The following is a 14,814-nucleotide window of genomic DNA, read 5'->3' as shown; positions in this document are numbered from 1 at the left end:
AAAGAAAAATGAAATTTATGATATATTTTACTCACCCTTGTGTCGTTCCAAACCTGTATAACTTTCTTTCTCATGCAGAGCACAAAAAGGTAAAAGAACACCTTGCACCATTGATTTAATACAATGGCAGTTGATAGTGACTCACTTTAAAGCTTAAGAAAGGAGCCCAAAAGTAGTCCATGTGACTCATGCATCTTATACCAAGTCTTCTGAAGGCATACATCTTTGGGAAAGTAAATGAGGCAAAGTAAATTGTGACAGAATTTTTATTTGAGTTTTTCCACTAACAGAGAATGTGAATGGAGAATGTCCACACTGCTATAACGATGCACATGTAAAACTGCCGACACCGACCAAACACATTGACTAGCGGAAGAATTAATCAATGCAGCATGCATTTACATACATGCATAGTCTAGTCTTAATAGACCTTTTTCTCATTTCTGGGTTTGGTACGTAGAAGTAAACTATAGTGGGATACAGGGGTGGACTGGCCATAGGGAGAACCGGGACTTTTCCTGGTGCCCCCCATCAACTTTTGGGCCAGTTTCTAGGTAAAATCTCTCTTCCCAGTCTGCCCCTGGTGGGAGAAATGTCTATAATGGTGAATGGGAGACCACAGCAAATATTATAAAAAGATCTATATTTAAAATATATACAAAAAATAAATTTTGACATTTCCATGACTTTCCAAAATAATATATGAATTTGCATGCCACTCCCCCAGACATACGGGTATAAAAGGAGCTGGCGTGCAACCACTCATTCAGATTTTCTCTTCAAAGCCAAGTGGTGCTGATGTACTTCACTGCCAATCCATTCGCCACTGTAAGAAAGCAAACTGTCTCATGTGGCTGTTGGATTCTACGGCGCATCACAGCGGTTTCTCCCCTCTCGCACAGATAAGTGAGGAGAACGCCCCTGGGCGCTTCAGCAGCGTGCGTTGAGTGCTAAAAGGGCATATATTTTCTTTAAAAGAGCATATATTTTCTCTAAAAGAGTATATATCCTCTAAAGAGTGGGCACTGACAGAAAGTGTCTTTTTAAAGATGCCTTTCCGTTTATGCGCAGTTCCTGGTTGCGGTCGTTATCTCTCCGCTTCTGACGGTCACGATCTCTGCCTTACGTGTCTGGGATCCAGACACGCTGAGACAGCATTCGTGGATGGTTCATGCCCGCGCTGCGAGAGCATGACCATGGCCACGTTGCGATCGCGGCTTTCCTTCCCCAGAGGGAAAGCCACTCCAGCTGCTTCCCACCACGGTTCTTCTGCCCGTGGGCACAAGACCGCGACAGTTAGCGCTGGGGAGATTTGGGGACTTTAATGGAAGTAACTCACCGGGTGAATCCCCACGGACCTCCCATTCCCCAGAACGCTTGTGTGCCCTGGTTGAGTTCTGGGATGAGTCAGGCAGCCTGCCTCACAGCGGGTTCGACCTCTCATTCGGTGCTCAGGGAGAGGATGAGGTCTCGATAGCAGCATCGAAGAGCAGGCTGCTTCAGTCTGATGCGGAGGACTCGGCTGGGCTTCCACCTTCGGGTGTGGTCGCCCAGTCTGAGGCTGACGCCGAGCTGACGGCCACACTTGCCCGGGCTGCCGCGTGCGTCGGGCTAGAGTGGAACCACCCACCCTGCCCTGAACCCTCGCAGCTTGATGATTGGTTCCTGGGATTGGAGTGCCACTCACAGCCATGGTCCGCCCCGGTGCCTTTCTTCCCGGAAGTGCATGAAGAACTCGCGAAGTCATGGCGGGCACCTTTGGCTTAACCTGGTCGAGACGAGGGAGGCCAACAAGGTTCGCTTCCTTGACGCCCCCATTTCCCAGGCTGGCCTTTTTGGCGACACCGTCGAAGACTTCACATAGCAGTTTTCAATGATAAAGCAGCAGACAGAGGCCATCCAGCACATCTTACCCCGCCGTGGTTCAAGATCGTGCAACCAGTCTGCCCGTCGCCACGGCAACCTTCCTGAGGCAGCAACATCGGCTCCACCGCAGCCTGAGCCAGTGGCTCGGCCCTGGCATAGAGCTCCCCGTAGGAAGTTGATGCCCTCGTCTCATGGCCTGTGACCAAGAACCCTAGGAATGCTTCTAAGCACCCCTGAGACAGGCGACCCAGATGTGAGGAGACTAGCGCCACATTTGGCGGTCGTAGACAGACCACTCCATCCCCTGGTGAAGGGCCAGAGGGAGAATCCTTGATTCCCATTTTTATTGAGTTCACCGGTACCCACATTTTCAAAAAAAGAGCGCTTTTCTCACTCTCTGGGTCATACACTCGGTGCCTTCGGCCATCGTTCTTATGACAGCCATGCATTGAGCATTCGCACAGGCAGTTGTGGCAGGCTACAAGGACGCTCAGCCTCCTCCCCCATCGCTGACCAGTCCTACATTGGGTACGCGGAGCAAGGTAAGTGCTTTAACATAACTCCTTGTACAGCGAGATTGGGACACGAGGCCCCCCGACGTAGCACTTCCCACCCCGCTTCGCTGTGCCCGTTCCGCGGGTACGTCAGCAGCGGCCGTCCCCTTGGTGCCCCTTGCCTGGAGTTTGAAGGCATGGTTAACGCTCTCCAACCTGTCGCGATGCCTGGCCAGGACGATCCAACTCGGCTACGCGATTCAGTTCGCCAGGCGCCCGCCCAGGTTCAGCAGCATCCGTTTCACCTTGGTAGGTGGCGAGGGTGCCGCTGCCCTACGTTTGGAAGTCGCGCTCCTTCTGCAAAAGGACGCGATAGAGCCTGTCCCTCTGGCCGAGATGAAGAGCGGCTTTTACAGCCCCTACTTCATCATGCCCAAGAAAGGCAGCGGGTTGCGACCGATCTTGGACCTGCGGGAACTGAAACAGGCCCTGTACAGGCTTCCGTTTAGGATGTTCACGCAGAAGCACATTCTATCGTGTGTCCGAAACCGAGAATGGTTCGCGGTGGTAGACCTGAAAGACGCATAATTTCATGTCTCGGTACTGCCTCGTCACAGACCATTCCTTTGGTTTGCCTTCGAGGGTCGGGCATATTAGTACAAGGTCCTCCCCTTCGGTCTGTCCCTGTCACCTTGCATCTTCACAAAAGTCGCAGAGGCAGCCCTTGCCCCACTAAGGGAAGTGGGCATCTGCATTCTCAACTATCTCGACGACTGGCTGATCCTAGCTCACTCTTGAGATCTGTTGAGTGCACACAGGGACCTGGTAATCAGCCGATTTGGGCTTCAGGTCAACTGGGAAAAAGCAAGCTCGCCCCGGCGCAGAGCATCTCCTTTCTTGGGATGGAGTTGGACTCGGTCGCTATGACAGCTCGTCTCACGAACGAGCGTGCTCAGTCATTGCTGAATTGCCTGATGGCATTCAGGGGGAGAACAGCGGTCCCACTGAAACAATTTCAGAGGCTCCTGGGGCATATGGCATCCTCGGTGGTGGTCACACCCCTCGGGTTGATGCATATGAGACCGCTTCAGCACTGGCTTCAGACTCGAGTCCCGAGATGGGCATGGCACGTGGCATGCATCATGTGGCTATCACGCCAATCTGCCGGCGCTTGTTCAGCTCTTGGACGGACCTGGCATTTCTACGGGCAGGGGTTCCCCTAGTGCAGGTCTCCAGATGATTCATCGTCACGACAGATGTCTCCAAGTTGGGCTGGGGTGCCGTTTGCAATGGGCACACAGCCGCAAGTTCCTGGACAGGCCCTCGTCTGCGTTGGCATATCAACTGCCGGTACTGCTAGCCCTGCAGAGGTTTCGGCCATTGAACCAGGGCAAGCATGTGTTGGTCCGGACGGACAACATGGCAACAGTAGCCATGCATGTCACAACTCGCCTGCTATCTCCTCCTCTGGAGCCAGCAGCGGCTCAAGTCTCTGCGGGCCACTCATATCCCCAGCGAACTTAATCACACAGCTGCCGCACTTTCGCGGCAGGTGACGGTCAGGGGAGAGTGGAGGCTCCACCCCCAGGTGGTTCGGCTGATTTGGAGTCGATTCGGCGAGGCACAGGTAGACCTGTTTGCCTCCCGGGAATCCTCCCACTGTCTGCTGTGGTATTCCCTGACTGAGGCCCCCCTCGGCACAGATGCACTGGCGCACAGCTGGCACTGGAGTCTGCGCAAGTATGCATTTCCCCCAGTGAGCCTACTTGCACAGATTTTGTGCAAGGTCAGGGAGGACGAGGAACAGGTCCTGTTGGTAGTGCCCTACTGGCCCACCCAGACTTGGAGGACTGAAAGATCAGGGGGTTTGGGGCTCCCAAGAGTGACACTACATTGACACAACGTCTCGTTCCCTCCATCAGGGAACGGGGATTACAACAGTAACCTAGACGAATTTGCTATCACTCCCTCAGCAGATTTATTATATACCCCATTGCAGCAGTGGTGACTTGTACATTTATATACTGTGCACTTTTTGACTAAGGCATACAGAACAGTGGTTGGCCTGTGGGTGTTTCTCCTCTCCCTGGTTGCATGAAGGTCTAACTTTAATTTCACTGAGTCTTTGAGCCAAATTTTATTTCCTCCTTTGGTGATTAGATAAACCCATTTTGCTTAACTGAGTTACATCAACTCTGGAGGCAGACGAAAAGTTTCCCGCTGTTAGGGCCTCTCATCTCCTTCCACCTTAACTCATCACACTCCTGACTGTGCACACATTAACATTTCATCGGGCTAAATGTAACCATTCCACAAGCAGCCACATCGTATGTGCCTACTCTTCCTGCAAGGAACCGAGCGATCAAATGGCTGTGTTAGCGGCCCAAGGATAACTTCATCTTTCTGCCCTTATCTGTTACGTTTGAGGGTAATGTCTGTTTGTTTATGTTGTAATTATAGCAGTGCACCCCAGCTCTTCACAAAAAAAAGACATGATATGATCTTGCCTGTCTAATTGTAAAGCCATGCTCATTGAGCAAAGCTCGCACACACATAGGGATGTTTAATTGTTTGCTTGTACGTATTTTTGGTGAGTGTGTGGGTGAGGAGGTTTGTGAAATCCTGCCTTTTTAACTCACTGAAACCATCGTTCTTGTGTTTTTGGAGTGAGTAAATGAGAAAAAGGCAAGAAGGAACGATGGAATAGCCAAAGAATCTTGGTAAAAATGATGGAAGGGTTGAGAAATGGAAGTGTAGTGTGTGGCCTCTGAGGACAAAGTTGTGTCTGAATGAATTTCTCATTTATTCAGGGCAGGGGACTGAAAAGTGAAGGCAGTGTCATGCAGTTTGTAAATGGCCCAATTTTTTTTATTTATCAGACACATCATACATTTTTTTTAGCATTCTCTGGTGGAGAGATAAATGCAGGCTGTCACTCGTGAGGGATGCTCATGATTAGCTTGGCAAAGTTATCTCTGTGGCATGTGGTGTGAAGATACACAAGTGGACTGAATATTATTTTTTTTTATTAATTTTTTTTTTTTTTGCTGAGCAGAGAACAAACAAAAGATTTTCAACTTGTGCCCTTTGTGCATTTTTTTTATTCCATGATGTAAAACAGTGCTTCTAAAGTGGGTCGTGACCCAAAAATGGGTCACAGGTCTGTTCGTATAGGGTCGTGGAAAAAAGATGAAGGAACAATACCAGTGTTGTCCTTTTTCAGCGACTACCAACACAACAATTCAGGCTGCCGAGGCAAATGAAATGATATTCATTTCATGTTCATCACTTTATACAAGATAAATATGCTTATCAACTGAAGCGTGGCATGAGTCATCACAGAACCACTCACAAGGGATTCACTCTGCTCTATCCTACTGTATCTCTGGAATGCATGCAAGTCAACAAGGCTTCCCTCGATATCATGGCACACACCACAAAACTGATGCAAGCCATTTTAATTCTAGTGAGAATTTTCTAGTTTAAAGCACTATTACTGTAAGTCAAACCTCTCAAAAGGTAGACAGCCCCGACAGGCGAAAGGGCACTGAGAAGATAAAGAGAAAACTTTTGAAGTTGGCTTGACAAAGCTTTGACTGAAAGTTTAAAATAATTTTGAAAGTTTGAAGTTCAAATTTTATTTTTTCAGCCCTTACAGTCAGAAAGACAGAAGATGGATGGATGGAAGGACAGACGGACGGACGGATGGAGTCTGTAGAAGAACAGTATGTTGACTGTCACAATGACAGTCCTTTTGTTGCAGAGGCTGTGTTATATCAAACCAAACCAAAATCATCTCTCTAACTACTACTTCTATCAACAACCTTTAGACCCTTAGCCAACTCTTATTTCAACTTTTTCCTCCAGTAATCTGCTCCCAAAACACACTCATTCCACAGCAAGAACATGAGCACTTTTAGAGAGAGCTATAGGTCAGGGAAGCATACCTGTGGGGGAGCCCTCCAGAACTTCCCCAGAGTACCGTGGCTCTTTGAAGATCGGTCTGTTGTCATTCTGGTCAATAACAGACACGTCCAGGTCCACTGGTCCCTCAACCAACTTGCCACTTAGGTCAGTGGTGGATACCTGGAGCTGTAAGAAAGAGAGATAGAGAGTACATGGTTAACATACACACAACAAAGAGAAGATTGAGCTGTTTGTGGGAGAGGTACATTAATAGAGTCTGTCTACAGTTCCCTTCAGATATCAGCTAGGTGAGTTTTCACTTATACAACTCACAACATGAGGCAACATTTACATCTTAAAAAGCATCCTGGAGAAAATGTTAGATGGATGGCAAGATTTTTTTTGTTTTTTGTTTTTCATAAAGCATTAACATTCTGTGTTTTCAGGAAAAGAAATACACATTTTTGATAATTTCAAAATTTCAAAAAGTTTGATAATGATAATGTACATGACACAAGTGAAGATAAGGTCTCCAGAGGTTTAACATCAGTGGTTCTCAGCTGGTTTTGCTTCAGGACTCAGATATTATATTGTAGATCAAATGGTGATCCAACACTATCCCACTATTTTTTTTTTTTTTTAATCATATTAAACAAGAATGTCATTACGATGACATATATATATATATATATATATATATATATATATATATATATATATATATATATATAATTGTTGCACGAACACCTGCATTTAATGTGTATTGATGTTTTTTTTTTTTCTTGCATAGTTTTGTTCAGGGTTTTTGAGGATAAGGGCATGTCACGCAACCTTTCCATGTTGGCATCTGCCTAACTGGGCTAGCTTCTACCAAGTGTTAGATGAATTTGCACCAAAATACAGTATTGTTTGGTTGGATGCATGTACAGTTTGCCTTTGCCATTTTACATCTTTTAAAAGAGAAAATAGCTGCAGCTTAGTAGATTTTCTCTCAAAGTATTTTTCACTCCACTAACTAACTAACAGGGCTCAAAGACAAAGACATTAAGGCATGAAGTTCAAATAAGCTGTTCACTGGGGGTTTTAAGATATTATAGACATTACAGTATAATATTATGAAATGCGCTTTACAAATAAAAATTACTTTGATGTCAACAACAAAATATTTTTGTCTTCCTTTAAAAAGCTGACATGCATATTTATTCTGCTATCATAATTATAAACAATTATATGATTGGTTTCATTTTATTACTTGCAAGTAGCATTGTGTTATCTTTGCCGTCCACAACCCAATCAGAATAGACCTGCAGCCCAGTTCATTTCACACTACTTTCTCTTTCTATTTCTCTCAAACCAATATGAAATATGATGTAGATATGGACTGACATGAAACCTAACTACTGTAATTTATTTTGAAATACTGTAATGGCCATTATTTTATTCAGAAACCGCAATCTCTGATAAAAAATAAAATAAATAAAAATAACGTACAGGGAGCAATAGAGAAGAAATGGACCGGGTCTTTAGGCCTGCCTTACAGGTAATGGCTACCTATGCTGCCTGTGGTCAGCAATTATTGAGAGGCCTGAGTGGGAATGAGTGTTTTTCTGTGATTGCAGCTGATCTGTGGAATGAGAGCATGTCTGCACTAATGGCACTGTAGAGAAGAGATCCAGTAGAAGAACAGATTACTAGTTCTCAGAAATACACACATACTATAGACACTACACTATTTGATCAAGATGTACTGCTTCTTGCTTGTCTTGACACAAGACATGGGGTGAGGCAAGGCAATGTATATCAAACATTCACAATATTTTTACAATGATTTTGCTGGACATATAAAATTAAAGGTGTTCTGTTTTCTATGTTAAAATACTTTATCCTATCCCAATGAAATATGCTGAAACAACTACAAATATAAAGCCATTCGTAGGTTTATTGCCCCAAAAATCACAGTCAGCTTAACATACAGTAGAAACAATTGCTCAACAAATCGCATGAATTTAGGGCCAGACCATCTGTTGGTGTGATCAGTGGTAGATTGGGGGAGTGTTTGGGGTAACCTGCTTGAAAACATCATATCATTATTTTTTGCAATTACGTTTTGTTTAGTGACGATAGTGTCTCAGAAGTTTACACGTTTCCTTTAAACTGAAAAACAGCAATAGAGTAGATAAGTTCAGGTGCTGTAAGAAACCACAACCTGGTCAACAAGCCCAGATCACGAAGGAATGGCACGGTTCTGCAACAGGAACTGTTCAGCCCAATGTTGGGAAAAGGCCTTTTGATTTATTTACATGAATCAATTCAAACTACCCATTTGAATGAAGTTATTCAAATCTTTGATTCAACTATTCCTTTGTGTCATTCAGATTGTTCAAAAGAAATGTTTTGCATATATAAACATCATAAAAATACAACAATTTATATCAAGATAAATTGTTGTATTGGTGCAAATAAAAATAAAAACTGATTACATGTCATTCTTCCTTCCTTTAGTAAAAATAAACAAAACATTTTATTATTATTATTACTATTATTATTATTATTATTATTATTTTAAATTGCCTTGATTAACTTGCCAAGATTTTTCCTGAATTTAACTTCTTGAATGAAACATTTCGATTTTACACGGCTTCAATTGCTGTTTGTCTGAAATTATGGTTCCTCTGGATTATTATTATTATTTTTTGGTAATACTTTACAATAAGGTTCCATTCGTTAACATTAGTTAATGCATTAGGTATCATGAACAAACAATTAACAATATTTTTTTTTCATTAAATTTTTTTTACAGCAGTTATTAACCTATGTTAATGTTAGTTAATAAAAATACAATTGTTCATTATTAGTTCATGTTAGTTCATACAAATACGTTTGATTAAAAAAAATATATAAAAATTATTAGTATATGTTGAAATTAACATTAACCAAGATTAATACAAGCTGTAAAGGTATTGTTGATTGTTAGTTCATGAAATGGCTGAATTTTTTAATTTATTTTTTTTGCTTCATCTAAGGCACGGTGGCTTAGTGGCTAGCACTGTCGCCTCACAGCAAGAAGGTACCAGGTTCAACTGGGCATTTCTGTGTGGAGTTTGCATGTTCTCCCCGTGTTCGTGTGGGTTGCATCAGGAAGGGCATCTGGTGTAAAACCTGTGCCAAGTCACATGTGCGGATCGCGGATGGTCTGCTGTGGCAACACCTAATGGGAGCAGCTGAAAGAAGAAGAAGATATAAGGGGTTTTTCATGAATAAAAACTGGTCTCTAATAGTACGCTTGGACTGGTCTTCAAGCTTTGTTTCTTCTCAGCTCATCTTCACTCTCCCATTTTCTCAGCTCATTACAATCTATTATAAATCTTCCCTCAGAAGCAAAGATCCGAACCACAGAGGCCAAGGTGTTAGAAAAAGAAAAACAGCTGTTAACCAAGAATTAATTCATACAGAGAAAGAGAGAGAAAAAGAGATAGGGTGCTGTATGCAGTCTAAAAACATACAGTACATTGTAGATAAAACAGCGAGAGTTGTGTGAGGGAAATGAAAGAAAATATGAGAGAAGAACAACAGTGTGGGGACATGTTTGGAGGCATGACGGGAGGGGTTTCAAGTGAAGAAATGAGAGAACGAAGATTTATCTGCTTTTCACAGTGTGAAGTTTCACAAGGGCCCACCTGAGAATGCGGTGATGGCTGATGCGCTAGCATCTGCCTCGCCTCTCTGTCTCAATCTCTGAGCCCCACTGCCTCAGAGTTGGGCCTCCCTAAAGCCCACATCACTTATTCATTCCTCCCCATCTCCTCGCGGCGCCATAACTGTGTGCGTTCCGCGCACCCCCGGGAGCCGCACATTCAAAAGCAAAAAGGCGAAACGCACAGCACGTCTTGTCTCTCTGCCTCAAGTAAACACAATTGGCACACTTGTACACTGAGCACAATACCCCAGGCCAAACATGTTACTGCTTACTTGACATGCTTGAGCAATTGGCCCATGAAACACTTTAATCTTACGCAAATCACTCTCATCAAAGAGCTTAGAACTCCCCATCTGTCCACCTCAGACACTCCCCTGTCGCATAGCTATTTTTTATTTGTGAAACTACAAACTATGCCAAAATATCACTTCAAAGGTTCTGAGAAATAGCTTTGTGGGAAAGAAAAATTGAGCTTATAACATTGTTTGTTGCTAAAGTAATAATACAAAAAATGACATTTTGTCATCATTTACTCATCCTCATGTCACGTCTAGACTGAGGCTGTCAAATTAAAATTCGAAATTTCTAAAATGAGCATTCAAATTTTGGATGTGTGCCAAGAACTGAAGATGATTTACAAGCCGTTCAGACCGATCGCATTCTTGTGCTGAAACAGACACAGTACAATGAATAAAACAGAACGCGGGTGTCTCGAGACACATTTTAAAGACTAAATTTCCTTTTGAAATGACACAACATCTAAAAAAAATGATTGCTTTTGCACAAGTCAAAGACGTCCATCTAGATGCGTTTCGGAGTCAACGGCCCATTAGGTTAAGGACTTTAGCAGTTGTGTCTTGACTATGCCTTGACTTGCTCTTATCAGCATCTCGCTGCATAAGCATTAGTTACATTCATACAACTGTACTTAATGAAAAACACTGTGGTACCGCCGGTATTATAAAGATGTCTGTGGTAGTCTGTGGTAGTACTATAGCACTGACATAAGTTTATGTGCAACACAAAGTTACCATCACCATCTATTAAAACATTAATTTGAATTTTTTTGTGTTTTACTTTTTACTTAAGATATGAAAATATAGAACTAATGAAATCTTTTGACTTTATAATTTTATGCACCTTTGTTTCACAGCCAGATGTGTTCTTTGCAATAAATAATAGCTATAACATGGTGCTGACTGGTTTATATTTATTCATTGTACACTGTCAGAAAAAAACTTGCAAAAATTGTCACTGGGGCCGTACCCTCAAAGGTACAAATACTGTAGCTTTTATATGTTAATCGGATTGATTTGTACCTTAACTGTCCCAAAAGGGTACATTTTAGTACCCTAGGTGTCTTATCTGTCCCTAATATTTGGACATAGGAGACAATGTCGATTTAGAAATCAGATGTCTTGTAGATTTTTACTCCTTTTTCAAATTTTTTGCAGCTTGATCACGCTGCACTTGCTATAGTAGTAACAGGTATGAAAACTTTCACTTGCATACTTGATCCTTTACCTACAAATCTATTCAAGTCTTTGATTACTTGTGCCCAGTGGTGCTCAACATAATCAATGAATCGCTGTGCACAGGTGTCGTTCCAGCTGCATTAAAAATTGCTGCTGTTACTCCGGTTGCAAAAAAGCAAAACGTTGCCTTGCATAATCTAAGTAAATTCCGTCCCATCTCTAATCTCCCGTTTTTGGCAAATATTTTAGAGCGTGTCGTTGCCACTCAGTTGTACAATCATCTCACTGTCAATAATCTCTTTGATCCACTTCAGTCTGGTTTCGGAAATTCCACAGTACAGAAACGGCTCGGGTTAAGGTCACCAATGACTTATTAATGGCATCTGATGCAGGATCCTTACCCTCCTTGACCTTAGTGCTGCATTTGACACTATTGACCATAATCTTTTACTCACCTGCCTTGAAACTGTCTTTGTTGTTTCTGGGACAGTTTTGAATTGGTTCAAGTCTTACTTTTTTGAGCGTAGACAGTTTGTTATTTTGGGTGAGCACAGGTCTGAGACTGGTCTAGTATACACTGGTGTCCCTCAGGGTTCCATTCTGGGTCCCCTACTTTTCAGCCTCTATTTATTCCCATTAGGCCAGTTCCTAAGATCTCTTGGTCTTACCTATCACTTTTACACAGATGATACGCAAATTTATATACATTCCATACATGGTCAAAACAACGTTGAAACATTCCTCTCCAAATGAATTTCTGAGATAAAAATCTGGATGTCCAATAATTTTCTCTGTTTAAACAGTGACAAGACTGAGGTGATGTTGCTTGGCACCCATCATCAGCTTCGTAATACTAGTCCGACACCACTGGTTATTGACAACTGTGTACTTGAGTTTCAGGGAAAACTGAAGAATCTTGGTGTGATCTTTGATTCTTCTCTGACGTTTGAACCTCATGTGCAAAATACAGTCAGGACATCATTATTTTATCTCAGAAACATTGCAAAGTTGCATCCAATGCTATCCTTTTCTGTAGCTGAAAAGTTGACCAATACATTTGTACTTTCATGCATCGATTACTGTAACGCACTCCTTGCTGGTGTTTCAAAGTCTACCTTAAATAAACTTCAGTATGTCCAAAACTCGGCAGCCAGGATTTTAACTTGGACTAAAACAGGTGAACACATTACCCCAGTCTTGGAGTCCTTGCACTGGCAACCTGTTAAGTATTGGGTCGACTTTAAAGTTCTCATACTTAAATATAAAGCACTTCATGGTCTGGCTCCCAATTATCTTTCAGACCTTTTAATTAATTATACTCCAAAGTGTAACCTTCGTTCATCTCAGCATGGCCTTTTAGTAGTCCCACATACACGTATGCACTCAATGGGTGAAAGGGCATTCTCAAATTACGCTCCTAATTAATAATGCCAAACATGCCAAAGTTAATAATTTGTAATGAACAGAAGAGATATCCCAAGGAATACACAGGTTGGGCACAATCATCCCTATATATGTATGTAAGGTTAGCTGACTATGATACTCTACCAGACACTGTAGCCTTGATTTAGAGAGCTGTTATGTTCATAAATTAATTCCCACAAAGAACACACGTGAGGCACATTTCTCTGAAGGTGCATTTCATGATCTTGTTCACAATAAAAACATAATCATTCACATTTTAGATACATGGTAATGTTGTGATTAGTATGTAATTTGTAGTTATTTTTTAATAAGCCATAGTTAATAGTTCTCAATGAAGCAAATCAAATTCAGTAATTATTGATTACCTAACAGTGAATTACCTCAGTCATCAGTTCGCTATTACTTACTGAATAGTTAATCATGTTTTCATATTAGTTAATAGTAGTAACTAAAGTGTTAATGTAGTACTACTAATTCGGCCTGCATTAATTCCTGCATAGATACCTATTAAAGACAGACCATTATTCTAATTTGTTACCAGAAATTTGAATTTAGCTTCTTAGGCCCTGTTGACAGCCCTATCCTAAACACAAATGAACTTCTTCTGTGAAACACAGAAGTTGAATTTTTGAAGAATATCCTTGCCACTCGTTTCCACATCATGAAAGTTAACAAGGACTGGGGTTGTCAAGCTACAAAATGACAAAAACATAAATAAAAAAGTGGTCTGTATCACTTGTGTTCTACATTCTAAGTCTTCTGATATAATATTATAACTTCTTATGAGAAACAAACTAAAAGCTATGTTACAATTCAATTATAATATTTCCCTTCAGTGGGCTGTTGGATCATTAACTGAGTTCAGTCCGATTTGTGAGCATAATTCAAAAATAGTTTTGTGAACTGGATCAACTGATTAATTGAAAAGATCTGACTCAAAAGAAGGATGAATTTATGATGAACATCTGTACTTCTCTCATGAATTCAAGCTTTTCAGTTAATAACGACTGAAAATAAGGGGTTGTCTGACTTACCGTAGATTTTGGCCAGACTGGTTAGAACTGACATTCTCTGTTGACCTCTTTCATCAACAAGGCATTTCTGTCTGCAGAACTACCCCTCATTGGATGTTTATTTATTTATTTATTTTGTTTGTTTTTGGCACCATTCGGAGTAAATTCTAGAGACTGTTGTGCGTGAAAATCCCAGGAGATCAGCAGTTACAGAAATACTTAAACCAGCCCATCTGGCACCAACAATCATCCATGCGATTATCTAATAAGCCAATTGTGTGGCAGCAATGCAGTGCATAAAATCAGGCAGATATGGGTCAGGAACTTCAGTTAAAGTTCACATCAACCATCAGAATGGGGAAAAATGTGATCTCAGTGATTTGGACCGTGGCATGATTGTTGGTGCCAGACGGCCTGGTTTGAGTATTTCTGTAACTGCTGATCTCCTGGGATTTTCACGCACAACAGTCTCTAGAATTTACTCAGAATGGTGCCAAAAAAAAAAAAAAAAAAACATCCAGTGAGTGGCAGTTCTTTGGACAGAAATGCCTTGTTGATGAGAGAGGTCAACAGAGAATGGTCAGACCGGTTCGAAATGACAAAGTCTAATGGCACTTTTCCACTGCACGTTACAGTTCGACTCGACTCAACTCTGCTCGCTTTACTTTTCTGAGCTTGCTTTTCCACTGCAGTTTAGTGTCACCTCAACATGGGTGGGGTTATAGGCTGATCGTCATAGTTGCGCCTCCTCTACTGCCGTGACATCATCTTACACGCGACACAAACATTACTAACCATAAACAGTAACACGATCGCTAGCTGTTAGCTACTAGCTCATTGTGCTGCATAAAGCAATTGTTGCATGGTGATTTTACACAAGTGTAACAGTTAAACTGGCCAGTTGTTTTAGAAGCAAGCTTTCCAGTAGCTGTTCAACT

At 42.1% G+C, this 14,814-nt stretch overlaps 1 protein-coding gene across 1 annotated transcript in view; it reads right to left on the bottom strand.

Moving 5' to 3' along the window:
- LOC127417265 (cadherin-13-like) overlaps window positions 1–14,814 on the bottom strand; it is a 596,890-nt gene that overhangs the window by 283,236 nt on the left and 298,840 nt on the right. The window contains exon 6 of the mRNA XM_051657154.1: window positions 6,308–6,452. Coding sequence (XP_051513114.1) covers window positions 6,308–6,452 — 145 coding nt within the window. The remainder of the gene's footprint in view (window positions 1–6,307; window positions 6,453–14,814) is intronic.

Source organism: Myxocyprinus asiaticus, chromosome 26, assembly GCF_019703515.2.
Source record: "Myxocyprinus asiaticus isolate MX2 ecotype Aquarium Trade chromosome 26, UBuf_Myxa_2, whole genome shotgun sequence".
In the NCBI taxonomy this organism is placed as follows: domain Eukaryota; kingdom Metazoa; phylum Chordata; class Actinopteri; order Cypriniformes; family Catostomidae; genus Myxocyprinus; species Myxocyprinus asiaticus.
The sequence above is the reverse complement of the archived record's forward strand: the minus strand, read 5'-3'. Positions and strand labels throughout refer to the sequence as shown.